Below are 27646 nucleotides of genomic sequence, written 5' to 3'. Positions count from 1 at the left end.
GTTAGGGGAAAAACATGAAAAATCTTACCATAGGAAAGCAACAAAGAAAAACTATGCTAATGATGGTTCCCTAGATAAATACAACTCAACTAGATATATATTTAATTATGTTTTACCCCAGAAACTCTCCTTCCTTTTCTGAGCTCGTGCCAGAGTTTGAAAAGCCCGAAGACTAGAAGCTGCAGAGCGAGCAGAAATTTCAGATAATCTGTCCTCATCTGCAATGAGAGAATTATATTCAGTGCAAAAAAAAAAATATTTTATAAAATGCTATGTTTTATAACATTAGCAGAAAATTAAAACCATTAAGATTTGTAAAGTCAACATTGATGCTGTTAGAAAATAGTAATATATTAAAATATATTAGCATCCCTAGAAAATTCATAGTAATTTTCTAAGTTTACCATGTTTAAAAATCAAACATTTTAATGTTGAGTGAGCATTCTGCATTTCCTTCCTGAAACCCCATGTCACTACCTAAACACAAGGCCTATGATTTCAATATTACTTTAAAACAATTCATCATCATACTGTCTTGTCCTGCTTTAAAAAGCACAGCTGTTCTGAGCAAAAAGCTTTTAAAAATTTAAAAAAATTTTTAAAACAAAATGCCATACCTTAAACATGTTACTTATATCACAATTCTAAAATAATCTCACTTACTGTGATTTTTTTTTTTTAGAATTGAAAATTGAATTTGGAAAAAATGATGATGACTATAATACTAGGCCATGATTCCTGAGCCCCCAACTAGTCAGGCTAGAAAAATAGAAACAATCCTTATTTTGAGTGTGATACAAGGCACATTCTCTTACCCGTTTGCCCTAAAAGAAATTTTTCAATGCATTAGTTTCCCAGTTGACTCACTTTGTAAAATGGGGATCATTTCATCCCCCACCTCTAGGTTTCAAAGACTTACTGAAATAACATCTATGGGAGTACTCTGAAAAGTATAAAATGCTAATAAAATATAAGGTCTTATACTATCATAAACTACCATATAATAAAACCTCAAACTTTTATCATGTTATTTGACTATGAAATACCTTCATCATTAAAGGCTTCATGCTGAGGTAACTGGAGGTTTTTCATCCTTGCTTTTCCCACTTAAAACAAAGGCAGAAGAAATTATTCTTCAAAGTCACCCAACAGTATATGTTATTTATAATGAAAGGAAGCTGATAAAAATTTTGTTAACTTTATATCTTTAATAGAAATTTTATCAAAAGGCTATTAATTTATAATATGCTTACAAATATTTAAGTTAATAATGGATACCCTCCTAGAATTCTTTTCAATGATAATATCAATCAATTCTAACTTTAAAGAAATGTTGTAGGTTTCAGTTTAAAGATGGTAGATGGAATATACACATTTGACGAAAATAATATAAATGCACAGGACAAAGGAAATTGGAGACAGAAAAATAATTTTGGAAGCAGAAAGCAAATTAAGGGTAATGAGTGTGTTATCTTACTCATGCAGTTCAATTCTAAACTAGAAAACAGGGAAACAAAGAAACAAGCAATTTGTTCCCTTAATGGCTCAAGGTTAGAAGTGCTGAGTGGTGCCATAGAAAGATGAAGTGAAGGTAATATTGAACCAGAAATTTGGCGAAAATCCTTTACAAAACAGTCTGTCTGGGCCTCCCCGGTGGCGCAGCGGTTGAGCGCTGGGTTGCCAAGCTGCCCGCAGCCTCTGCAACGCCGGTTCGATCCCGGCTGCTCCCCGGCCACCGGAGGAGGGTCCTGCATGGCGCGCAGACCTCTCCTGCCGCCTGCTGCTCCCCTCAGCAGTGTACTCAGTCCTTCTGCCTGCTCTGCTCCCCGCTCTGGCTCTGGTGAATTCTCTCACCCTCCCGCGCTTCTGACTGTACCCAGTGCTTGTATAAATATAAATAAATAAATAAATAATATTTAAAAAAAAAAGTCTGTCTGATCCTTCTTTAAATTTACACAGCTAGGGGCCTCCCCGGTGGTGCAGCGGTTGAGCGCTGGGTTGCGAAGCTGCCCGCGGCCTCTGTGGCGCCGGTTCGATCCCCGGCTGCTCCCCGGCCACCGGAGGAGGGTCCACATGGCGCGCAGACCTCTCCTGCCGCCCGCTGCTCCCCTCAGCAGTGTACTTCGGTCCTTCTGCCTGTTCTGCTCCCTGCTCTGGCTCTGGTGAATTCTCTCACCCTCCCGGCTTCTGACTGTACCCAGTGCATGTATAAACCAAACAAACAAACAAATAGATAAATAAATAAGACATGCCTCTAGAAAATTAAAAAAAAAAAAATTTACACAGCTAGGTAACTACCTCTCTCCCAAAAGACAAATGAATGTCTCATCTCTAAAGGTTTATCAGAGTTATTCTGACTCAAGCATACCAGGCTCAACTGAGGGCAAGGGTACCATATTCAAGATGGGGAGGAAGAGAGTTGTTGCATATTATCTTTTAGCCCCTCAAAGAGATAAACAGACCATCCATGAAATAAACAAGAGTATGAAAAAAAAAAAATCCAGCTAAACCATATCTGGATTCTTGGCCAATAAAAAACTGTGATATAATAAAAAAAAATTTAAAAAAAAAGAATAAAATTCATTTTATTTAAAAAATAAATAAAGAGTATGAAGAGATTTAAAAAAAATTCTTAGAAATTACAAATAGAGCAAAGTATTTTGTAAAAACTCAAGAGGTAGAAGATAAAAATTAATAACCTCTCTAAAAACAGATGGAAAATAGGAGGTAAGAAAAGAAAATAAGATAATGCTTAACATGTTCAATATCAGAATAACTATAGTGCCAGAAAGAGTAAACAGAAAATAAAGGGGAAGAAATAATTAGTAAGTCAAAAAAATTTCCCCAAAGCAAAAAACTTAAGTTTCCAGATTGTAAAGTATCTACGGAGGGTGTGCAAAACGAATGGAGACCCATTTTAAAATGTCAGCACATTGGGTGTAAAAAGAAGACCCTAAAAGATGCAAAGGAAAAATGTAAACCACATGTGAAAGATTGAAAATAAAAGAGCATCAAATTCTCAACCATAATAGAGGAAGTTAGAAAGCGCAGTGGCATTTCTAATGTACTAAAGGAAAATAATTTATGACCTTGAATTCTACACCCAGGCAACATTTGACAATTTCTAAAACCATTTTTGGTTATCATACCCAGGGAAGAGGTGCTACTGGCAGCTAGTAGCCAGTCTACATGTGTACAGAAAGAGCTGGACAAGACAGCTCACGCCCTAAACATAAGTGAATACAGGTACCGCACAACTGAGTGTTTCAAATATGAGATTTTTTCCTATTTAAAGAAATTTATTACATTAACTAAAAAAACTAAATAACACTATTAATATATAGTACAGGTGTACTTACTATACCTATCAGTATAACGCTTTCATTTTAAAAGACAAGAAAATTAAAACCAAAATAATTACCATTATGCTGAAATTCTGGATCTCTGAGGGAGCCCTGAATTCGACGGGTGGGATTCCAGTGGAATGAAGTATATGGTGGAGAAGGAGACTGCTGAGGTGTGTTTGTTGGATATTGTAAGGTTTTTGAAACTGGAAGAGGTGCCTCACCAAATTTGGGGATATTGGTTTCAGAATCTTCCCTCAAAGGCAGGGGATCAATTGTTTTTATGCCAGCGGTTGGAGAAGTCAGGATAGACATAACACGACTATCTTTCTAAATGATAAAAAAAAAAGACAAATACATATGCATGTGTACATTTATAAGTAAATAAACAAAACAAAAATAAAAAAAATCAAAAAATAAAAACATTAATATGTTTGTTTAAATGACAAACTTAGGGAAAATATACAACTTATATGGTTGACAATGAATTATTACCATTGTTAAATAAATGTGTTTTAAAGTAATAAAAGAATAAGCCTAATTAAAAAATAAAAAAGATATTTTTAAGCAATTCAAATATACATAAGTTACAAAGAGCTAATAGCAAATAATTTCAAAATCAAACACTAAGGCACTAACTTTTACCTTACCAAATCTTAAAAATTAAAAAAAAAATCAAAACTACAATACTCAGAGTTGGCAAGTAGTGAAATTGGCACTCTCACACAATTGCTGGGAGCACACTCTTCAGAGGAATTGGCAAAACAACAAGACTTAAAATTTTCTGTTCTTCAATCACACAGTAATACTTAGGGAATATTTACAAAAAGACAATATGAACAAAAACTAGCTGAAGGATGAATTTCTTTACAGCATTTTTTCAAGGTACAAAAACCAAAAAACAACAAAAAAATTGGCACCTAGTTTCAAAAAATAAGTTCAATAATAACTGATGGGAAAAAAAACTATATTATCACTCTAGATTGCATTATCAAGTCACTATTAAAATTTATATTATAAATGGTATTTAATGATGAAAATATGTTCACAATACATTGTTAGCAAGAAAAAAATAGATTATGAAAGCTTACCTACAGTGTAACAGTATACAAACACACTATATACATAAATAACTCAAAAATTCAACAGTAGATATCCCAGAACAGTAGGTATGACATCATTTTTGCTTTTTGTTTTTTTTTAGCTTGGTCATTATTTTCCAGTTTCTACAGTGAATAATATAATTGATAATATAATGTATCCTTAAGTTCGTATATAATTTTATTTTTTAGGAGAATGCAAACCAATAAATCAAAATACAGCTTCAAACTTTCTAATTATTCCTTATAATTGTTGCTTTTCATCATTAACTTAGTTTATCAATATTCAAACCATTGCTTTATTTTTTAATATTTTATATAATTCTTATATCATTTTTCATTTTTGCACAATGTATGCATTTTCATTTTGGTTATATTCTCCATACAATTGCACCCATGTTATTTTGACCCTAATCCTTTCCTGGCCTCCTTTCCAACCTCATTCCCTACTCTCTCCTCTTCCCTCTGCAGGCTCCAGGCACACTGGCCTTTTCATGCTCTTTAAAATTCTCCCTGTTGTACACCTGCATTTGCTGTTCTTCCTACTTGGAAAACCACCTCTGCCCCAGATCTCTGCATGGGCAGAGGTAAGTGAGGTCTCAGCTAAAATGTCATCTTCTTGTAGATGCCATACTGATGATCCAAACTAAAACAGTCTCATCTACCCTTGGCAGTCTCTTGCAGTTTTATTTAACTCATAACACTTAAACTACCTTATCTTTGTAAAAAAATTGTTTGTCTACAGACATTCCCATGGAAATGTAAATTCCATGATTGCAGATTTTGCCCTGATTATCAATGAATTCCCAAATCCTAAAATAGTGCTTAGCACATAAGAAAACATTAAAAAATAAATGAAAATGGACTTCCAGATAGACTCCTCTAAGAGAATAACTTGTCCAGATTTCCCTTACTCAGTGCATGGCACACCCTCCCCATCAATCCTGCTGGACAAGCCAGAAACCTGGAAGTCACTCATGGTCTCCCATTCCCCATTATCCAAACCAGTACCAACACACATTTAATGAGTACCTGCTATGAGGTAGGCTCTGTTCCAAATACTGAGGTGGAAGGGAGGGGGCACACACACTGGGCTTTAATCTGTCTCTCACCCCTCTTCAACACCTGAAAATTCTCCACTGTGCTCTCTGGAACTCATGAACAGCAATCAGCAAAATCCCTAAAACAACTGAACCTCTCCACTGAATGCTCTCTACCCTACTTCAGTCACTCCCGTGATTACATGTTAAACCTTGTCATTACTGGTAACAGCAACCTCTCCATAATTTCAATTTTTGACCACCACCTACTAAACTTTAAAACTTATCCCCACAGGTACACCAACTGCAACAACAAGAAGTCCTTCAATCTGTCAGGACCTCCCATCCTCAAATCCTATTTTCTCTAACTAACTCTACTTCCATGATCAGTCAGGCATAATCTCTTCCCTGCATACCTTAGTTCCCTAGCCTCCTTTCTCATTTTGGCTTGTTCCCTTGACAGAATATGAACCCTATTATGCTTCACCTCTGATGCCATTTGTGCTTGAAGAAAAACATACAACCCATCCTGACTAATCTCACATCAAGTTTACGATGTGAGATTAGTGACCTCTTACTGTTAAACTACAATATTTCTTATTTTCTAGGCCCACTTACTTTTCCACTCTCTGAAATAACTATTTCATGCCTTCTCTTTCCTCAAACCCCAACATTTTCTTTACCAGGCTCATTCTTTCTTTCTTTACATGTACCAAGAAGGAATCAGAAGAGACTTTGCAACAGCTCCTGCCACATCTTCCTATAGTTCAGCAGCAGCGCCCATGTATTCTGCTTGCCTTCTTATAATCACATAAAAACTGTTAGAGTGCCTAAAGCCCATTGCTCTTCCATAAAAATCCTTTACCCTTTCTCCTACTCAAGGACATCTTTCCAGCAATTTTCCTTCCATTTATGCAGCATCTTTTTTCGCTCTTAAAGCTGTTCTCATCATCAAATGTACTGTCATCTCCTCCATCTTAATATCATTTTTTCCAACTATCACTCCATCACTCTAGGCCCCTTCAAGAAAATTCTATTGAAAGAATTGTCCATGATAGCGGTCTCCAATTCTGCTCTTCTCCACTCTTTTGAACTGACTGGTATTTAGGCAGTTGTCCCTGTGAACTTCCAAAATTGCCTTCTGTCAAGGTCAATAAAAACATTCATGTTGCTAAATCCAGTAATTCTCATACCTTATTGACCCATCAGTGGCAGTCATTCACTACCTCCAGGACACCACACTGGCTGTTCCTCTTCAGTCTCTTTGTTGGTTAGTCCTCAACTTGTCACTATAAAAAACCTGGGACTCAAACCTATCTACATGTATTCTTCTCTACACCTAATCCCTCAATTTCCCCTAATCTCAGGACCTTACATACCTCTGCCAGCTATATGATAAAGAGTCTCAAATGATTATTGATAGCCCAAGCTCTCTGCTACACTACAAACTCTTAGTCAGCTCCCTACTCAACATGTTTACTTGTATGTCTAATAAGCTTCTCAAATTAATATGTGAAAAACAGAACTCTAGATCATTCCTGACAAATCTTTTCCTCGTACTGTCTTTCCGATATCAGTTAAATGCAATTCTATCCTTTTAGCTTAAGGCAAAAATCTTGAGTCATCATTGGATCTTATTTTTCTTCCTGCCCAATATCTTATCCATCAATAAATCTTGCAGTATATCCAGAATCAGACTACATCGCATGACCTCCACTATCATCACTACAATCCAAACTACCAACACTATGATCACCTCTTGCTTGGATATTGAAATTGACTCTGACCTAGTTTCACCCCTACTGTCTATTCTCAACACAGTAGCCAGAAGGAGCTTAGAAAAACTGAAGTCAAATCACTTCACTTCTCTGTCCCTCATTCATTCAGAATAAAAGTCAAAGTCTTTGTTATGACCTATAAGGCTTCACACAATTTAGTTCCTAATTCTGAGTTCATGGCCCACACTACTCTTCCTTTTGTGCTCTCTGCTCCAGTCACACTGACTTCCTGGTTGTTCCTCAAGGAATTAAAAAGGTACTTTCACACCTTGAGAACTCTGCACTCGCTGTCCTTTTGCCTAGAATGTGTCCCAGGTACACACATGTGTTGATCACTCACCTTCTCCAATTCTGCCCAAAGACAAGCAGCTCAGAGAGGATTCCTATTTCACTTCCCTATTTCCTATTCACTCCCCCTGCTTTATTTTTCTCTATATTACTTATCACTATCTAAAATATTATATATTTACCTAGTTATCCTATTTATTCTCTCTCTTTTCCAATTAGCAGTGCCTGGAAGACAGCTAAAACACGACTGTCACACAGTATACACTCAATAAACAGTATTGTTTTTCTTCTCTTTCTTTCTGTTGAGTCACTACTAACAAGATTTGAAATTATATCAGCAGAAATACAAAGCCACTCCCAGAAAAAATGCAATGCATTTGCCTTACTAAAAGTAGGTTAATAACCATCATCTCCACGATGTCATTTCTAAAATATGAACCTACAATTCATTTATTGCACGCAGTTAAAATAATCACTTCCTGAAAATGATGTTTTTCCCCAAAATATAAATATTTACCTTTCTAAAATCATTCTTTGGCGTTTCTAAGCAGTCCTGAGAGGCCACTGTTTTCCTCTGTTCTAGAACTGGAGGTTTCACTTTAGATGGAGACACTAAAACAGCACCTCCTGGGAAAAGGCAGATAATGACATGTTTCAAACTAAATTATCATGTAGAAAAAAAAGGTTAAATAAAAACTGCACAGTGTTTTCCTATTACCAACAGCTGGAGTGGTAAGATCATGATGAGTCCTTTGGATTCCACCAAGTTCTCTCAGCTTAGGAGTAGGAAGCCTACCTCCTTTTCCTGAGGATACGGAAGAAGACTCTGACCTACAAATTAAAACAAACTGTTCAGAAGCATTTCCTCCAGAAAATATGATAAGAAACACTTTGCCATCACTATGTAATAATAAAGTATAAAATTTGTAGGATAAGATCATTTTGTTTTTGAAAAAAATAACAATAACAAACAATGCAGCTGAATGACTGAATATTAGAAAAAGGGAATATCACTACAAACCAGCAGCAAAAGATGGCCTAAGTTCCATCTTAGTTACAAAACTCATGAATGAGTGCTAAGGGATTTGGACTACAGACAAAAAGCAGTCTCTATAGCAATTTCAATTGTCAATGATAGAAAACCATTCCCCAAAGCAATTTGTATTATAAATCCACAGGAATAGGCTATTTGCTGAAATCACTTATTTTAATATTATGAAGCATTATCTTTTTTTTTTTTTTGGTATAAACATCTGATATTAGAGACCATCAGCTATTTTCCTTAAGTCATCAAGAAAGTCATTCTTCCAGACACATTTACAAATCTACCCAAGCATAATTATAATTAACAGGACATAAATGAAAAAAAACTCTAACCACCTCCTCCCCAAGTGTATACTTACCAATTAGTTGTGACTCAATATCTAAGTAATCAAGTTAGAAACACAGAAAACCTAATTTATGACATTAAAGTAAAATCTGTTCTTTATTACTCATAAAACCAAGAACATAAACCACTATTCTTAGTGACAAAAACAAAATACACATTGACAGGGTACAACACTTCTATATACTGTAAAACTCAAAACTCTCACCCTTCTTTTATCTTGTCTTCCTTAGACTTCTCAGGTACTTCCAACTTCTCTGGTTCTCCCATAGAAACCTGCTCAACCCTTTTCTCCCCTTCTTCTTCCTCTTCTCTTGGCTGTTTCTGTACATCTTCATTGACTTCACTATTTTCTGCATCCCAAGCCAGACGCCTTCTAACAGGTAAGGTGGGAGCATCTGTCACACCCAACTTCTCCATGGTATTTTTTTGGGGCTGTTCTTCCAAGACAGGACTTTTTTCTTCTAGCTTTGTAGAAGAGCCTTTCTGCAAAGCCTTATGGGTTGTAGGATCTCTGCATAACAAAATAAGTTTTATTTTAAACTTGACTGGCTTGAGGTCTCTAGTTCAATGAGCTTGTCATTCCATTCCACTATTCACAACTATGTTTCCCATAGATATTGCCTCACCTAGATACTGAAAAAAGAAGTCAAAGAATTCATTTTATGGTAGAATAAATTAAAGTTACCAATCTGGAGTTTCTATTAAAATATCCCCAAATACATGAATCTCCTCTGACTCCTACCTTCACACATACATACCTATACCATTGCTTCAAAACTTATACATATTCCCAAAACTGGCATGTATGCCCAAAATAGAACCCCTCAGGGTCTAACTTGTTCAGAATATTTGTGGATCAAGTAATTTGATCAACTAATTCAAATTTTATACTTTATATAGATTTATCTTTTTAAAAGACATTGTTAAAGAATAGATTTTAGAATGAACTTTTAAAATAAGATGTCACCTAATTTGAACTTATGTTTCAGTTTGGTATGCATAACTATATTAATATATTGTAACAACTAAGAACTATTTACTACAAATCAATGTGCTAGTTCTCTTATATTTAAATCATGTTCACTTTAAGACCCAAAAAGCAGAGAATTCTCCCAAAGCATGGGGGCTTAAGTTTCATATTAACCACAAATATCCTATTTAATAACAGAAACATACTTATAGATTATAGTCTCTAAACTGAACCTGTTTTTTGCTGTTACTGGCTTTGTTTTTTCTTTCTTTCTTTTTTTTTATTTATACAAGAACCAGGGTACAGGCCAGATGCATGGGAGGGAGAGAGGATTCACCAGGGACAGAGGAAGGAACAGAACAGGCAGGCTGACGAAATACACTGCTGAGGGGAGCAGCAGGCAAGACAGGAGAGGTCTGCTCACCCTGTGGGTTGCTCTGAGGCTGGCCGGGATCAGCATGGCAGAGGCTGCGGACAGCTTCACAGCGCTGCGCTCAATCGCCTGTGCCACCAGGGAGGCCCTTTTCTTCCTTTTTTAAAGTTTCATTTACATCTCCTATATCCTCCCTATTCTATTTTTAATTGTTAACAATGTTATAAAATAGTCTTCCAGACTCAAATTATGAATTATTTATACACAAGTCTGTAAGTCAAGTATGTAGTCTTGTTTTTCAGAGAATAAAAATAATGAAATGTAATAAATAGCTAGCATATCTTCTTTTAACTAGAAGACAAATCTTGAGTGGTCATGTCATTTTTACTATGTAATTCTGTGACCTACATAAACCACAACATATTTTTTCACCATCCACAGAGAACAGCTCACCCAGCAAGATCTAGTGCTCTAATGTTGCTACTAATGGTTCCTTCTGAGCTTGTGGTTGAGGAGACATCCCAACAGCGGTTCTTATCAGACAAAATCTGATTCAGATGGTCTCGAGAAAAATGTGTTCCCAGAACACGTTTCCTATAAAACTCAGCTTTCTCTCGGAGTTCTTTAACCTATATAGGAGAGTTGAGATACATCCTGTATTACTGTAAATAGTCCTTTGCAAATATACCCAAGTAGCATATCAAAGACGTTGCACAAATATTGCTAGAGACCAAGGGAAAAGGCAAAACCAGCCACAAATGTTCATCAAACCATGTGCATTTTTAAGCAGACATTTAGAACAGTCAAGCCAAAGCACAATACAGTTATTTTATTTCAGGCCAGCAGGCAGAGGGAAATTTGCAGCAGCTAGGAAAAATACTGACACCTACTTCTTACTTCAACTGAAATTACACAAGTACTCTATGCATTATTATAGGTTTTAAAAAGTCAAAAGCAACAAACCTCCGCATACCACACAGCATTTAGAGAATCCTAGGGGAGGAATACAGAAACACACTTAATGACAGGTCAATGCCATAATTGAATATTAATGGCAATCAATGAAATATCTTATTATTCTTCCTTCTAAATATCTACCAAACTTGTCAATCAATATTTTTTAGTATTTTTAGTCACATTTAATTCAGTAACCAAGATATCTTAATATTACCTTGAAAGTCAGCCACATTTTTGCATGATAGATGCTGTTAATGACATGTAACCAATCCTTATTTCCCACTTCTGAAAGAGTACTGACATCCAGAGTACCCTATCTCCCATCTTTACTTCCAAGTTTTATATACAACAGCTACTACTATAGTCTCCACAACCAAGTCATGTAGCGTCCCACTCCAAATTCCTCAACATCTCTTTGGAATCAGCTAAAATCTCATTGTTGTTTTCCCTACCAGTGTTCAGTAAGTATTTGTTGAAAGAATGAATGAAAAGTGTTCTGGCAAAGAAAAAGAAAAATACCGGATGTTTTCACTCATAGCAGGAATTTAGAAAACCTAAATAAGAGACCAGGGAAAAGACTAATTATAATAAAGTAAAAATCAAAATCAACAAGCAACTATAAACCAGAGACACACTACGGTGGGACTGGAGGGGAGGAGGGATTAGGGTCAAATACGGGGGGTGGGAATTGTATGGGGAATATAACCAAGATGAAAATGCATACATTGTGCAAAATGAAAAATGATGTAAAAAATATATAAAATAAAATATTAAAAATAAAAAAAATAAAATCTCAACTTAAAAAAAAATATTAAACATAGAATTGTTGTTAATCCCACAAAATCATCATTGTGATGTATTTAACAAAGTGACAGTACATACCAAAAAAAAATGTTCCGATGAATTTTAAGGTGATCTGAATTCCCTAATATGCAAACATGTTTTCATATGCCCAGGAGCCTTTTATTACTCATTTGAAATCCTTTAATTTGACACAGCATACTGCCACCTGCTGGCTTCTCTAAACACAATTCTACAATACAAACTAAGTGGTCCCTTAAAATTGTTTCAAAAAACCTTAAAATGGAAAAATACATAGCCCCCTAATTGAGAATCATAATTTGTGGCATGAAAAAAAAAATCTTTATTTTTGAAAACTCTATAATTTTCTCTATCATAAAGATAGAATATTAGCACTAGATGGATCGATATACAATCTGATAAATTGCTTTTCTTATACTTAATGACAGAAAAGCAAGCAATGAAACTCAGCATTGCAAAAGCAACTGAAGAAACACAGTCAGTGCCTCACTGAGACACTACTGAATGCAAAGGGATGAAAGTGCTATATCTCTACAGAATTCGCCAAAGCTAAGGACAGCACCTGCCATGGTAGCATAGGAAATCATACAATCCCAGTAAAGTCCTACAGCTTTATGGATCAAACCTGATACACTCTCTAGAATAATCCAAAATATTGATTTTTTCACTGCTAAAAAAATTGAGCCATGTTCTTTTATCATTTCTGTCAACATCCGTACATTAATGAAAATTACTAGCAGTGATTTTGCACTTAGCAGAACTGAAACACAGGCTGAATTTGTTGAACTACCAAACAAGGTATTCTGTATGCACAAAACTTAATATGATGCTTTAATATGATCCAAATTGTATTTCTAATAAGTCCCCCCATATTTCAAATGTTTCATGGCCATTCCATCACTTCATGATCAAATCTGCAAGCCCAAAAGCATCATTTCTTCCTCTGTGTCAAAGCCCTTTGTGCTTATCTCCATTAGCACTGACAGTTCATTCTAATAGAATTACTTGTTCTCTCCCATCAACTTGTGAACTCCTCCAAGTGAGGGAGAATGTAACATTTAAATACTGACTCACAAACTGTCCCAAGGGTGGACTAAGTGCTAGGCCTCCGCTAGACAGCTGGTAGCCAAAGATAAGCAAGAAAGTCCCTGCACTCAATGTACTAACAATCTGGTAGAGAAGAGAGACCTCCTCCTTTATGATAAATTATTATCATAGTATTGGTATGGTCCATGCCATAATAAACGAACAAGACAAACTGAAGTGACAGTTCAAAGGGGGATCTATCAGCTGGCACAGAGCGCAGGGTGGAGTAGAAAGGAGCTGTGCAGGAGGCTGCATTCTGCCCATGTGGAAGGACCTTATTGCTTGATGAGATGGACAGATACCCCCTCCCTGTACACAGTGATCCAGTTTTTGATGTCAAATTTTTAAAGAGGAAGGAAAGAAGATACCTGTAGAAACTGTGAAACTTCAGTTTATTTAGCTCTATTTGTTACTGACAAATAAAAACTCAATGTTTTACTTTATTGGCATCTTTATTAATAATCTTAGTGTTGATATTATAACATTTAAGAAACACATGACTTTAAACTTCTATAATTCTAAATTAAGATGACATTTAGGTTACTATTTCCCAAGGTATTCCCCTAGAATGAAAAAAAAAAAACCAATGGTGTGAACAATCCCTACAGTCAATCAGAGCCACTAAAAAAAGAAACAAATAAACCATTCCAAACTCAGTAAAAAACAACACATATACCCCTCAACAGTAAAGCCATCAGATTATATAACACAAACACTGTATGTAGAAATGTTTTCATTTCTGAATTTCCTTTCCCAAATCAATTTTCAACTAAATTGTTTAAAATTTACATATAAAAAATTCGCTCAGAAATGGGGAGAAATTTTCTTTTTCCCAAATAATCATTCCCCTAAAATGAGGAGTTATTTTATATCTAGTGATCCCTTATACTATCTGCTGAATTACACAATGTACCTGAAATGTGCAAATTTATTTTGTAACAAAGTCCTTTAATTTAGTTTATTCATACAGAAAAGTCAAAAAACCATCAAGATGAGGTTTAAAAGATGTTAATTAAGCAATAAACAAAAAAGCTCCAATGTTTACCCTGTGACTATAAAAGCTAGTACTAAACTAGTACTCTTCCCAACTCTAGGATTACTCTTTCCCTCAAACCTATCTTAAAGATTCTCAGAATTTCTTCCATAAGTCAGGGTATTCCAGCACTATAGCCTATATCCCTATCTGCACAGGCCACACCTTCCTTGTCCTTATAGACTGTAACAGTACCTGCTGATATGGCTGCCACTGTCAGACAAACTAATCTTAAAAATTAATCTTGAGTCGAGCGCCATGGTCTGAACGTTATAAAACTATCAAATCTAAAATGGTTCAATTCTATTTAATTAACACAATTAAGTATCTGTTGTAAAAAAACATTTTTAACTTTTAAGACCTTAATAATATTAAATACTAACCTCGAAGGCATTAGTTATTCTTAAAAAAGTAAACACACTGATAAATTATGTCCTAATACATATAAATTTAAATTTATTTTTAGTACGTGAGTGTATCATACATCTTTAAATTACAGTCCCTATTGCTAAATGAAACTCATTGTGAAATTAAACTACCACACAGGTGCAAAGAAAATGTCAACTCACTGAGCTTATATATACTCACCTGATTTGGTATGTTTTCCTTCACATGTGTCCAAGCCCCAGCTTTATATAAATACTGGGCTGGACTCAGGAATTTTGCTCTATATTCAGAATTCACCTTCCTAACAGAAATGAAATGAGAGTAAATATTTCACCATGTTGATCATCTAAATGCCATGATATTTTTCTCATAAAATACATACCCAAGTCTTTGATGTCTCCAAGGAGTAAGTTTTTTTTTAGGCTGGTTTGAGTCTTTTAATTCCATCTCTGCTTCTAATTTTAAAGAATCATCTGTTTTATTACACTAAAATGAAAATAATTTAAAATTTTATGCTTAAAATGTTATAATTAAAGTGGAAACATAGATGTTATAAAGTATAGCTGGGTACAGTATTGTAATTCTGTTTTAACTATTAAACATAACAGAAATCACAAGCAATATTTGAAACTGATATATCTGTTCACTTTTTTAAGATAAAGCTCAATATATAGCTTAATTTTCTAACATAAAAATCTTAGATCTCTGGCTAGGAAAAAAATTAATAAACATGTAAATAAGTAATCTGTTGTTACTACCTCTTGAACAGTGGTCTTACATTTTGCCTTTGATATTCTAAGTTGTGCTACAGTAAACAAGATTTGGATGAGTTACACTGTTATACTAAGTAACCCAACAACTCTTTTTCTTCCCAAGAACATAACAGGTTATATATATACATATACATAGATATATATATCTATATATATCTATATATATATATAAAGCAGACTTACCTGCTGTAGTAGTAAGCATTCATCACATGATATCGCATTTAGTTATATACATCTCTGTCACCCAGCTACCCCAAGGGCTGCTTAAAGCTGGGGTTATCATTGTATTCTCAGTACCTGCCATGGGCTCAGCTCCTACTAAGTAAGTACCCAATGAATATTTGACATTAAATGTACAAATGAATTAATAAACTAACTAAAAATAAATCTCAGGTGGTGGTGGTAAGTGAAAGAAAATGTTTAAGAATCTAAAATCATGAAGGTTTTGTTTAAAGAGTTGACAAATACCTTTTTTTCAGGAGATACTGTTTCAAAGTTTCCATTCTCTTTCAAATCATTTCTTAATTTTGGTTCTCTCACTGGAAATAAACCCTTGAAATTTCTTTGGTATTCACTTTCATGGATGATTGAATTACCTTTGAATTGTGGAACGAATTTGCTTTTATTGTGGAAAACCTTAAAACAAAAATTACTTTAGTATTTTCATTTGTTAAAGATACAGAAATTATTTTAATTTCCAAAAAAAAAGAATTCCTATATCAAGTTGAACTATAGGACATTAAAAAGCAAAAGTTACAGATGATTGTAATTTCATTTCATATCTCTAACATTCAAAGGGTAACAAAAGCAAAAACAGACAAATGGAAATGCATCAAACTGAAAAGCTTCTGTACAGCAAAGAAAACATCAACAGCATGAAAAAATAAGCTATGGGATGAGAGAAAATATCTGCAACTCTTACATCCGATAAGGGGTTAACGTTCAAAATACACGTGGAACTCAAGTTTGTAGCAAGAACACAACTCAATTAAAAAATAGGCAAAGGGGGATAAAAAACAGACATAGACATGGAGCGTTAGACCTCTCCTGTCACACCCACTACTCCCCTCAGCAGTGTATTTCAGTCAATCTGCCTGTTCTGTTCCCCACTCTGTCTCTGGTGAATCCTCTCACCCTCCTGCACCTCTGGCCTATACCCCAGCTATTGTATAAATAAAAAATAATCTTTAAAAAAAAATCCCCCCGCCCCGGGCCTCCCCGGTGGCGCAGCGGTTGAGCGCTGGGTTGCGAAGCTGCCCGCGGCCTCTGCAGCGCCGGTTCGATCCCCGGCTGCTCCCCGGCCACCGGAGGAGGCTCCCACATGATACGCAGACCTCTCCTGCCACCTGCTGCTCCCCTCAGCAGTGTACTTCAGTCCTTCTGCCTGCTCTGCTCCCCACTCTGGCTCTGGTGAATTCTCTCACCCTCCCACGCTTCTGACTGTACCCAGTGCATGTATAAACAAAACAAACAAACAAATATAATAAATAAATAAATAAAAACATGCCTCTATAAAAAAAAAACTATTTAAAAATAAATAAATAAATAAATAAAATCCCCCCCAAAAAAGACATAGAAATCAATGGAACAGAGAGCCCCAAAATAAATCCACACATATATGATTAATTAATTTATGACAAAGGAGTCAAAATTATACAATGGGGAAAAGGTCATCTTTGCAATAAATGATGGTGGGGAAATCAGACGGCCACATGAAAAAGAATGAAACTAAACCACTAACTTACACCATATAAAAATCAAATCAAAAATGGATTAGAGACTTGAACATAAGACCTAAAACTAAAACTCTTAGTAGAAAACCGAGGGCATGAGCTCTTTGACAGTGGTCTTTGTGATGATCCTTTGGATCTGACACCAAAATGAAAGGCAACCAAAGCAAAAATAAACAAGTGGAACTACATCAAATTTCAGTACACAGTTTTCTATACAGAAAATAAAAATGAACAAATGAAAAGACAATGAAATGAAAGGGCAACCTACCAAATGGGTGAAAATGGTAAAGCATTAACATCCAAAATAATAAAGAACTCATATGAGTCAACAGAAAAAGAAATCTAATTTAAAAATGGGCAGAGGAACTGAATACACATTTTTCCAAAGGAGACATACAAATCACCAACATGTACATAAATAGGTGCTCAAGATCATTAATCATTAGAGAAATGTGAATTAAAACCTAATGAACTATCACCTCATACTTATTAGAATGGCTATTATCAAAAGGCAAAAGATTAAGAAGTGTTACCAAGATTGTGGAAAAAGGAAACCCTTGTATATTATTGCTGGGAATGTATATTTCCATTATGGAAACAGTGTGGAGGTTTCTTAAAAATTAAAATAGAACTACCATATGCTCCAGTTACCCCACTTCTGGGTATATTCCCAAAGGAAATAAAATCAGTATCTCAGAAAGATATCTGTATTCTCATGTTCATTGCAAAATCACAATTGCCAAGATACAGAATCAGTCTAAGTGTCCATCAACATATGAATAAGAAAACATGGCATATGAACATGTATATGTTATATATATTTAGCATTATAATATTCCATTGTGTATCCATATATTATGTATAATATACAATGAATTACTATTCAGCCTTAAAAAAAAAGAAATCCTGACACCTGTCATTTGCAACAACATTGATTAACCTGGAAAAGAGATGCTACATGGAATAAGCTGGGCACAGAAAGAAATATTGCATGATCTCATTTATATGTGAAATCTGAAAAAGGCAAACTCATAGAAGTAGATGATAGAATGGTAGTTGCAAGAAAGAAGGAAAATGGTAGAGCTGTTGGTCAAAGGGTACAAAGTTTCAGTTATGCAAGCTAAGTTCTGGAGATCCAAAGTGACTATAATTAATAATACTACACCATACATTTTAAATTTGCTAAGAGGATAGATTTTAAGGGTTCTAACCACACACATATAAAAGGTGACCATGTGAGCTGACAGATAACATATTAACTTGACTGAAGTATGTGTGTATATATAGGTACATATGTATATGAATCAACTATCACAATGCACATTATAAATTTCTATTTGCCAATTATATCTCAAAAAAGGTGGGGATAAAGCCCAAAGGTCAACTTTTTACACTCATTAGTATGCTTTGAACAATAGCTACTGTAGTCAATATAATGCTTAAGCAAAAAAAAAAAATAATGAACTATATATCTCCAAGTTCCCCACCACTCCCTCCCATTGGCCTGGTAATGAGATAATAAAGTAGACACTGTCATAATATGACATTAGTTTTACAAGGCAATTATTGTTAAATCTGCAGGTTCTTTCCTGCCTTGACAAATTAATTTTTCTGACTGCAACAATAGGAAATTCTTAACATTTTGAATACCTGGTATGTTCATTTATCCCGTTTCGTGTTTGCTTGCTTATTTTTAGCTTAAGGCAAGAGAAAAATCAGATAATAATTATGTTTCTATTTTTTAAGGTTTCCTTTTTACCCTTAATATATTATAACATGATTTCCATTTTATGATATATATTACTGCTAACTACAAGGAAAGCAAACAGAAAAGATCTGGAACTCAAATAAGATATAATACTACTCTATAAAACTCAATAGTATACCCTCATACAGATCAAATCCAAACAATGTATCTTTTTAAGTACAGTATAATCTCAAGGACTTTTCTGCCAAAAGTTATTCTGACTCCTTTACATATGAATATGATACATCCTTTCAGAAAACAGGTGTCTGATAAAATAGAACTAAGAGCTCCCTTAGAGGTTCTCAATCAATAGGCACTGAAAATTTTTGTCACAAAGCTTTTTGATCCAGACTCTGAAATTGCTATGCTTTGAATAAAGAGCATTTGCTGCCAAAAAAAATTTCTTTGCAACCCTCACTAATGAAAGCAATAAAACCACTAATGAAGGTATTGCTAGTGATTTATTTTGTTATACTTTTGATCCCATAAAAAATACATTTCTATATAATATTTTTAACTAAAAAATGTAAGTTGTCAATTGCTTTTGATTTGAATCAGCTTTAGCTTAAAGGTGAAATACTCTACCAGAACTGAAGAATCATAATTTATTTATATTTTTAATTTTTATTTATTTATTTTCTTACAATGTTTACTTTCTTTTCTCAGGTATTGTCCCAATGAAATTCCACCACCAATTCACCTGTGCCACTATCACCATAGTCCCTTGTACTCTTCCTGCCCTCGTTTTGATCCTTTTCCTTCCAGTGAAGAACGTGTCTGATTTATAGTTCTCTATTTTTGTTTTGATGTGGGTTTTTTTGTTGTTATTTTTTTTCCTTGATCCCCTATATTCCGCCTATAAGTGAAACCATCTGTGTTTTTCTTTAATTTCTGACTTATTTCACTAAGCACAATCCCTTCAAGCTCCATCTATGTTGCTGCAAATGGCATTAGTGTTCCTTGTTTGATTGCTGAACAATATTCTACTGTGTACATATACCACATCTTCTTGATCCAGTCATCTATTTTTGGCCATTTGGGTTGTGAACAATCATAATTTTTAGATCATACATTTTTGGATGTACTTACTACCAAAGTGAGCCAGCAAAAGAAGTACTTATCCTATCTAGTAGATCAATAAAGGGTATACATCATTTTGTTATTTTGTGTCTTCTAAAATGTTATATAAATTTCAGATTTTTTTAAAACCTGAACAAGCCCAAAGTTACCACAACCGATAGGATCACTGGTGGTGTTATCTTAGTGTAAGATGACTGATGTTATTTTCTTACTAAATTGGCTATCCTCTCAAGTTCTTAGAGGTACATAAAGTACACACGTAACTATTGAGATACAGGAGAAAACTAACATAAGGGTGTGTAAAGGGGTGTGTGTGCATGTGTGTGCATGTGTGCATTTGTGTTTATAAAGAAAAACACACAGTTCAGGAGAAAGTAAACACTAAGTTGTCATGGATCTTTGTGGATAATCCAAAGGGAAGTATGTCCTTCGTAGATCTAGGAGTATGGTTAAGAACATAAATGAGAGGTAAAGAGGCTAAGAACTGGGCCTTCCTGATGGTGCAAGGGGTTAAGACGCAGCCTGTGGAGCTGTCCGCAGCCACTGCAGCACCAGTTCGATCTCTGGCCAGGGAGCAACCCACATGGCACAGCAGACCTCTCCTAACTTGCCTGTTGCTCCCCTCAGCAGTGTGTTTTGGTACATCTGCCTGTTCTGTTCCCCACTCTGTCTCTGGTGAATCCACTCACCCCCCACACCTCTGGCCTATACCCCAGTTCTTGTATGCATAAATAAATAAATCTTTTTAAAAAAAAAGAGGCTAAGAACTGTCTAGAGGACATAAAACAACAGCTCAGTACTAAAATTGTGCAAGGATACATGATATCTACTATCACATTTAGTTATATTATAGCTTTTGTATGTTATAAATATATAGTTAAACTAACAAGTCCTATTAGTGTTCATATGACAGGACAAAATGATATATTTTGCTTTTAACTTATTTGGTGTTTACTAAAATAAATATTCCAAACAGTTATACCTTTCTTAGAAAATGGAAAATATGCAATACATTAATTTTAAACACATTTAGAATAAAAACCAGATTAATCTTTTTTTTTAAATAAAAAATATCTATTGTCATGAGAAAACTTACCAGTTCCCAAGTTTTTACTACCTTGTCCATATTTGCTACATGTGCTGGATCTGACAACAATGATCATCAGTAGCCTAAGACAGAGTGATAATACCACTGTCCTTTAAAAGGATGATTTTAGCAAAACTCTCATTTTCACATTTTTAGAACCTACCTTCAGTCCTACGCATATAATTCTGCTGTCAAAACTTAATTCTATGTAAATATGCAATCCAGATTAGATGTGATACTTAAAAATATATTACACATCCATTAAACTACCTGATTGGCTGCAAAAACTGGAGCAGTTTCTTTAGGAGTCTTCCAAACAAATTCTCTTTGATATTCAGAATTTCTTAAGACATTATGTGAAGGAACAACAGTCAATCCAGCTTTCTTCCGAAGAATTCTATCCAACTGTTAGGAACAAAAAAATCCCACTCAGTCATTAAAAATGTCTATTCAAATTTTTTCTTACTGTGGTAAAAAACAAAACAAAACATAAAATCTACCTTCAAAAAATGTGTAAGTTCAGTAAGATATTGTTAACTACATGCACATTTTTAATTGATGTCTCTCACAAATTATCAAACTATTTAAAATGTCTTTCTTAATACTGTCAAGTAATTATTATGCTTTCCCCAAAATGATGGCATCTCTTAGTCTCTTCCTAGCAATTTTTCACAATTAAATCTATGACTGAAAACAACAGCACCTTGACTGATCCACACATTGCTTCTGGGATAACCCTTCCCCTGCCACCAGACTTACATATCACCTTCCTTGAGTCATCTGTGCAACCTGGTTTTGCAAAAAGCCACAGATTCTTCTTCACTTATAAATGCCTCTGTGGTTCCAGTCAGCAGTGGACATGCAGTGGGGAAGAGGCAGTGGAGTGCAGGAGGAAGTGAGGTGTCTGCACGGTTCCTGCAGCCTCTGCTTATGTGCTCCTAAGATCCTTCTGCAGGCCAGCTGTGACATATGAGAGCAGAACTGCCAGATCTTTGAGATCCAGCCAGAACTCTCCTTCCTTTTCCACTTTGTCAACTGAGATTCTGTTTGTTTTCTTCCTGGTACACAATAAGAAATTGAAAAGGGCCTAGGCAGAAGTCAGCTCGCTACCTCTGCCAGATGTAATGGTTACTGCCCCCTTCTCTGTCTCAACTTGATCCCTCCCTTAGGTCTCAGGTGCTGATATACGAAGAATAAAATACAGAGGAAGGGAGGAAGGGTGTCCACGCAGTGAAGGGATATCTCAGAATAACCAGTACAAAACAGCAATTATTAAGAATAGAACTAATTCACAATAACTAAAGTCAACAGCCTCTTATTATTATATGGGACATTAGACTAGAAAACAATGGGAAATTTTTAAGCACAAAATACAACAGTGTGATGAAATCTACAAGGAATTCTATGCTTTTGAAAAGAGCATATATACCTACCCCATTATCTACATTTTCTGGAAGAAGCTTGGTACAATGTTCCAGTTCCACATTTTCATTAACTGGTGTATGGTTTGCTATTACATCCTCATTATTCTCCACAACAGCTGTAGCCCCTTCAGCTCTGGAGTCTGCAGAGTGAGGTCTAGTTCTCTTAGGAACCCTGGAAGCTTCTAGTGCAAGGACTCTTTCTTGGTTAACATCATCTCTTTGTTCTGCCTCTTGTGATTCTGGCGTTTCTGGCTCTTGTGATACAACCACATTGTTCTCTGAGATAGGTCCATTCCACTTTAGAGATTTTGAAATCTGTGGATCATGGTAAGGAACTCTTCTTTTTGAAATAAAACTTGGCTCTCTTGTGATTCCTACAAAATATAATATACAACATAGCAGCTACCAAAGAATTGAATTACAAAGGCAACTTGAATAATACCTATGAGAAGAAAAATGCAATTTAAAATTCAGTTGGGAGCGGGGGAGGGGGGGGAGGCAAACATTATTTAAACATGAACAATGGGGCCTCCCCTAGTGGCGCAGTGGTTGAACAGCTGGGCTGCCAAGCTGCCCGAAGCTGCCCGCAGCCTCTGCAGCACCAGTTTGATCCCCTGGCCACCAGCGAGTGTCCCACATGGCACAGCAGACCTCTCCTGTTGCGCCCACTGCTCCCCTCAGCAGTGTAATTCATCAGTCTGCCTGTTCTGTTCCCCACTCTGGCTCTGGTGAATTCTCTCACCCTCCCACGCTTCTGACTATACCCAGTGCTTGTATAAATAAATAAATAAATAAATCTTAAAAATAAATAAAGATTTGTTTTAAAAATAAATATTTATTTTTTTAATGTTTGAATTATCCTAACACAAAGTCACTGGAATGGCAACATGATGGGCCTGGCAAGCCAGTCAGTACCTGTTGTCTCCGTTTCTAATTACTTTCCTGTGCTACTTATCAGAACAATGGGCCCTGGTATTGTCAAAATTTGGAACTTTTCACAAAGCTTCTCTTATGTAGAGCAAGCTAAGATGAGAAGGGATGAGATGTCATTAGGCTGGACCTTAGTTCTACATTTGCCTTGATTTCCTGAGAATGAATGAGAATGAATCCTTTTAGCAAGAATTCCGATACTAGTTCTCTATATTTGTCTGGCAAGCAACGTCCAAAAATCTAACCTTCTACCCAGGTAAGAGGAGCTCTGTGGAATGACAGTCACTGAGATACTGCTCTAGTTTGAGGCCATCCCTTAAATAGAAAGAAAACTGTGCAGGGTGGGGAAGAAAGATTAAGAATAAAAGGGAACAAGAAGGAAGGTGGGCAGAAAAGTTGGCATGAGCTAAACCCCAAGTTTTTTAGCCTCTATCATGGATGTTTCAACCACGAACCCAGGGTTCCCACCCTTGTGCTTCAAACTAGAAGGCACATAAAGACATGTCATGGGTAGGAGGGGGGGGTGTAAACAGAAACAAGCAGCTTTAGGGGATCTTTCTCCAGATCCAGCTTCCATATGTGCTCTCTCCTGACGCTGATCTGTCTAAGAGCTGCATCTGCCATCTGGAGCTTCATTTTTCCCCTTTCATAATCACCTTTCTCTCAGTTCACATAAGGTAGACACACTCAACCAGTCCCAAGGAATAAAAAAGATCTCACAGGTGGGAAGGACAAACAAAGCAACAATTCAAGAAAGCATAACTCCTAAGGGAGAATATTTGACAGCAAAGCACAGAAGGCAGAGATTATAAATGACAAAGGAACAGCATTTTATTTCACCCAGCTCCACAAATTTCCCATATACCTATCTTAGAATTAAACTTCATCTGAAACAGACTTGTCACATGATATGCATATATAAATAATAATACATCTATCTGAATTGAAAAACAAAATTACTTTTTTCACAAAAAATTATAATTTGCTTAATTAGTTTTACCAATGAGTCATAATTTTACCAATTATTATATGATAAACAGTTACCATAAGCTGAATAAACTTAATTGGCAACTCCAAAGTTTTAACTATATGTATGTATATAACATACACTCAATATTGAGTATACCAGAAATCACCCTGTGAAATTATTCATGAAGTTTATAATAAAAAAATTAAGTATCAACTTAAAAATATAAAGGGATACTCAACTTAAAAACATAAAGGGATATGAAGACTTTCCAAATTCTTTTTAGGGGGTAAGAAATCAGAAACATTTGACGATCACTAGAATCGTCCCTAGAATTCTCTTCTGTTTTAGCACAGAGCGAAGCTTCAGGTAGAAAAGCAAAGTAAAGGGGAAATTCTCAAGTGGTCTTCCCTTGTCCCCAAGCAACAGCAAATCCTCAGGTAAAAGAATACACTGTGTTAAAAGAGCATCCTGCCAGTCCTAGGTAACAATGCTACTACACCTTGCTAGCCTCCCACCTCCTTTCTCAACATCTGGGAGATCTCACTTGCACCTCAAATTCCTTGTTAGCATTCCTCTCCCAGACCATTCCTTCATTCATAATGAAACATACCCCAAAGTAGCTTTGCTCCCACAATCTTATTTCATCACCACTAACCTCAAGTGTAGCTAGTCTAGCCAAATGCTATAAGGGCAACTATCTGGTTAAGCAATTCCCCAGTTTGGATTCTTAATCTAATGCAGTCTCAAATTTGTGGTCATTTGGAGAGAATTAAAAGCACCACCTTGCCCAGGACAGAAGGACTCTCAGCTTTTGAATCAGCCTCTGAGCAAAGGAGCCTGATGCTTCAAAGGAACCTGAAAAGAGCTACGCACTCTAGCCCATGCTTCTCTTTGCACCCCACATCTAATGCTGAAACACTCTCCTCACCTCACTAGCCTTCCAGGCCTAGCACCCCACACATAGATCTGTTCTTTACCTGACTTCAAACATTTAGCATTTGAGGGACTTACACAACACATATAAGGATATGGAGCACCAAGCACTCATCAGTATATATGCATTGGACTTAACTGGCAACATCTCATTTAATCCCTTCCAACAATCCAGCACAATGGGCATTCTAATTCCCATTTGGTGAAACAGGCCCAATATGCCCAAGGGCACACAGCTAACATGGATTCAAACTCAGGTTTTATTCATTCATTCAAAAATTAGTTTCAATAAGCACTAGAGTGTGCCAAGACCTTATGTCAGATATTGGGCAGGAACAGGAGGAGAAGACAGTCACGATCTGAGTTCTTATATTCTAGTAAAGGAGAATGAAACAAGCAGGTAGAATAAAGTCAGTCTGACTCTTCCCTGCTACCATGCTCTGGAAAGCCTTGGTCCAGGGCTCTGACTTCCCTGGGCTACAGGGAGAAAACATGTATGACAAGAATGTGGTTTTATGGGCTTTGAAGAAGGCAGACTTGATTTCAAATCATGGTTCTGTATCACTAACTGTGAACTTTAAACTAACTAGTTTATCTAAGCTTCCATTCCTCAAGACCATGGTGTGGGAAGCGGGGTTACTCCTCCAGAGGGTTGGCCACTCTCAACTTTGACATCTCAATTCAAATATCACCTCTTCAGAAAGGACTTTCCTGACTATCAAGCTAAAGTTTATTTCCTCTAGCCCGCCCCTCCCCCCAAGTTACCTATCACATAAACCTACAATTTTATATAACAATGTGAAATCCCTTAGTTTTACTCAGTTTCTTGTTTACCATTTTTTCCTCACAATTAAGAGTTACTTGTCTAGCTCAAGACTATCTCCCTAGAAGCTGGGAATGGTCCTGGCCTATAGGAAACCTTCAATAAATATTATTTAATAAATCAGTGAGTCAACTGGGACAATTGAACAATGCTTCACAGTTTTTTAAAAAATTATCTTTGCAAACTTAACCCAAAGGTTTTATGAAGTTATAATGACTCTTAGTTGATTCAACTTACCCAATTGATCTGATCTAAGGCCAGCCCAAGGATACCTTTGCCCCACTGAGGAATTACAGGACTCTGACAAATAGGACTTTTTCCACAGAAAGTTTCTCTGGTATTCACTCAAACCCTGCAATGCAAAGTACAATTTGAGTACAATGCAATTGATAAACATTGTTTCAAAGCAGACATCAGTAAAAAATAATTTGTGAACTGCTAAGAGGAGTTGAAAGAATTAAGATTGATAAACACAGACAAGCTCCTTAATAATGGCTAATATTTTCCCAGCCCTGTGCTAAGTAGTTTACACGTGCTACATTCTCTAATCCTCACAACCACTCCAGGCAGAAGCTAGCAGGAATGCCCGGCTCAGAGTGGCTACCCTTTTGCTGGTTCCCTGATTCCCAGACCTGTGCTCCTGTCTGGAAACAGGTGACAATCTAAATCCCCACCACTAAAATTATCCTAAATTCTCATCAAGATTACGTCTGGTGTATACAAAATTACGTCTGGTGCCCAGTACTTTTCCAAATTTTTTAAAGTCAACTTAAGACAGACAAATTCCCCTGCCCTTTTGGATACAAGCCCTTAAAAGGAGGCAGGGTTTGTAGGATGCTGTAGTCCATTTACGCTGAACGGTGCTTGACCCTGACAGCTAACCCTAAGCCAACGCACGTCAATGAAAAATGTGTATTTCTTATACCCTGTCTTGAGCTTATCATGATCTCATTTCTCAGGTCTTGAAATGACATACACTTTCAAGTTTTAAAGGAATGGGAGGTGTCCCATACTGAAGCCCCTTTAGTACCATTATAAAAGTGCCCTCCTCTGTCTCCACTCCTTTGAGTCCTTCAAAATAAACCTTTCTCAACACCACTTAGCTCTTCCACACGGCAATTCGAAAGTGTGAGCTGAGAGGCAGCTACGTAAGAGGAGCTCGACATCCTCCAAGAACGTGGCAGGCAGAGGCGCGACGCGGAAAGCCAACGCGGCCCCAGCGCGCCGCACCCGCCCCGCCACGGCTCCCCACAGTCAGGTCCGGAGCCCCCGGCCTCACCTTGAAGCGCACCGGCATGTCGCCCGGCGCTGGAGCCCCCGCCACTCCGACAGTTAACGGGACAAAAAGCCCCGAGGGGGCGGGGCGACAACAGTCGGTTCCCTAGCAAAAGCCTCGGCCTGGCGTCCCCGACTACGCGCCGGCGCAATCCGCGCTTCCCTCCTTGAGTCCTGTCGCTCTGCCTTTCCCCTCCCATTTTGGAGCTTAAGAACCAATCGTGACTCGGAGAAGCCTGTGATGTCATTAAGATTCGACCAATCAGTGCCCGAAAGGGGGACGCCGTCCTCCCCGGTGCCACA

At 36.4% G+C, this 27646-nt stretch overlaps 1 protein-coding gene across 1 annotated transcript; it reads right to left on the bottom strand.

Annotated features, from left to right (window-relative positions):
• MDM1 (Mdm1 nuclear protein) lies at positions 1-27365 on the bottom strand (the record flags this gene model as incomplete). The annotated part of the gene is made up of 15 exons (XM_084255987.1): positions 1-218; positions 1047-1106; positions 3422-3674; positions 8068-8177; positions 8269-8381; positions 9146-9451; positions 10737-10912; positions 11247-11276; positions 14770-14869; positions 14951-15054; positions 15810-15977; positions 21259-21393; positions 22422-22786; positions 26306-26420; positions 27348-27365. 15 exons carry the CDS (start codon positions 27363-27365, stop codon positions 106-108), a joined length of 2166 nt encoding a protein of 721 aa, XP_084112113.1. The 3' UTR covers positions 1-105.
• Between the last annotated feature and the right edge of the window lie 281 nt (positions 27366-27646).

Source organism: Talpa europaea (assembly GCF_964194135.1).
Source record: "Talpa europaea genome assembly, chromosome: 15".
NCBI classification, from domain to species: domain Eukaryota; kingdom Metazoa; phylum Chordata; class Mammalia; order Eulipotyphla; family Talpidae; genus Talpa; species Talpa europaea.
Note: the sequence above shows the minus strand (reverse complement) of the source record. Positions and strands in the feature narration are given on the sequence as shown.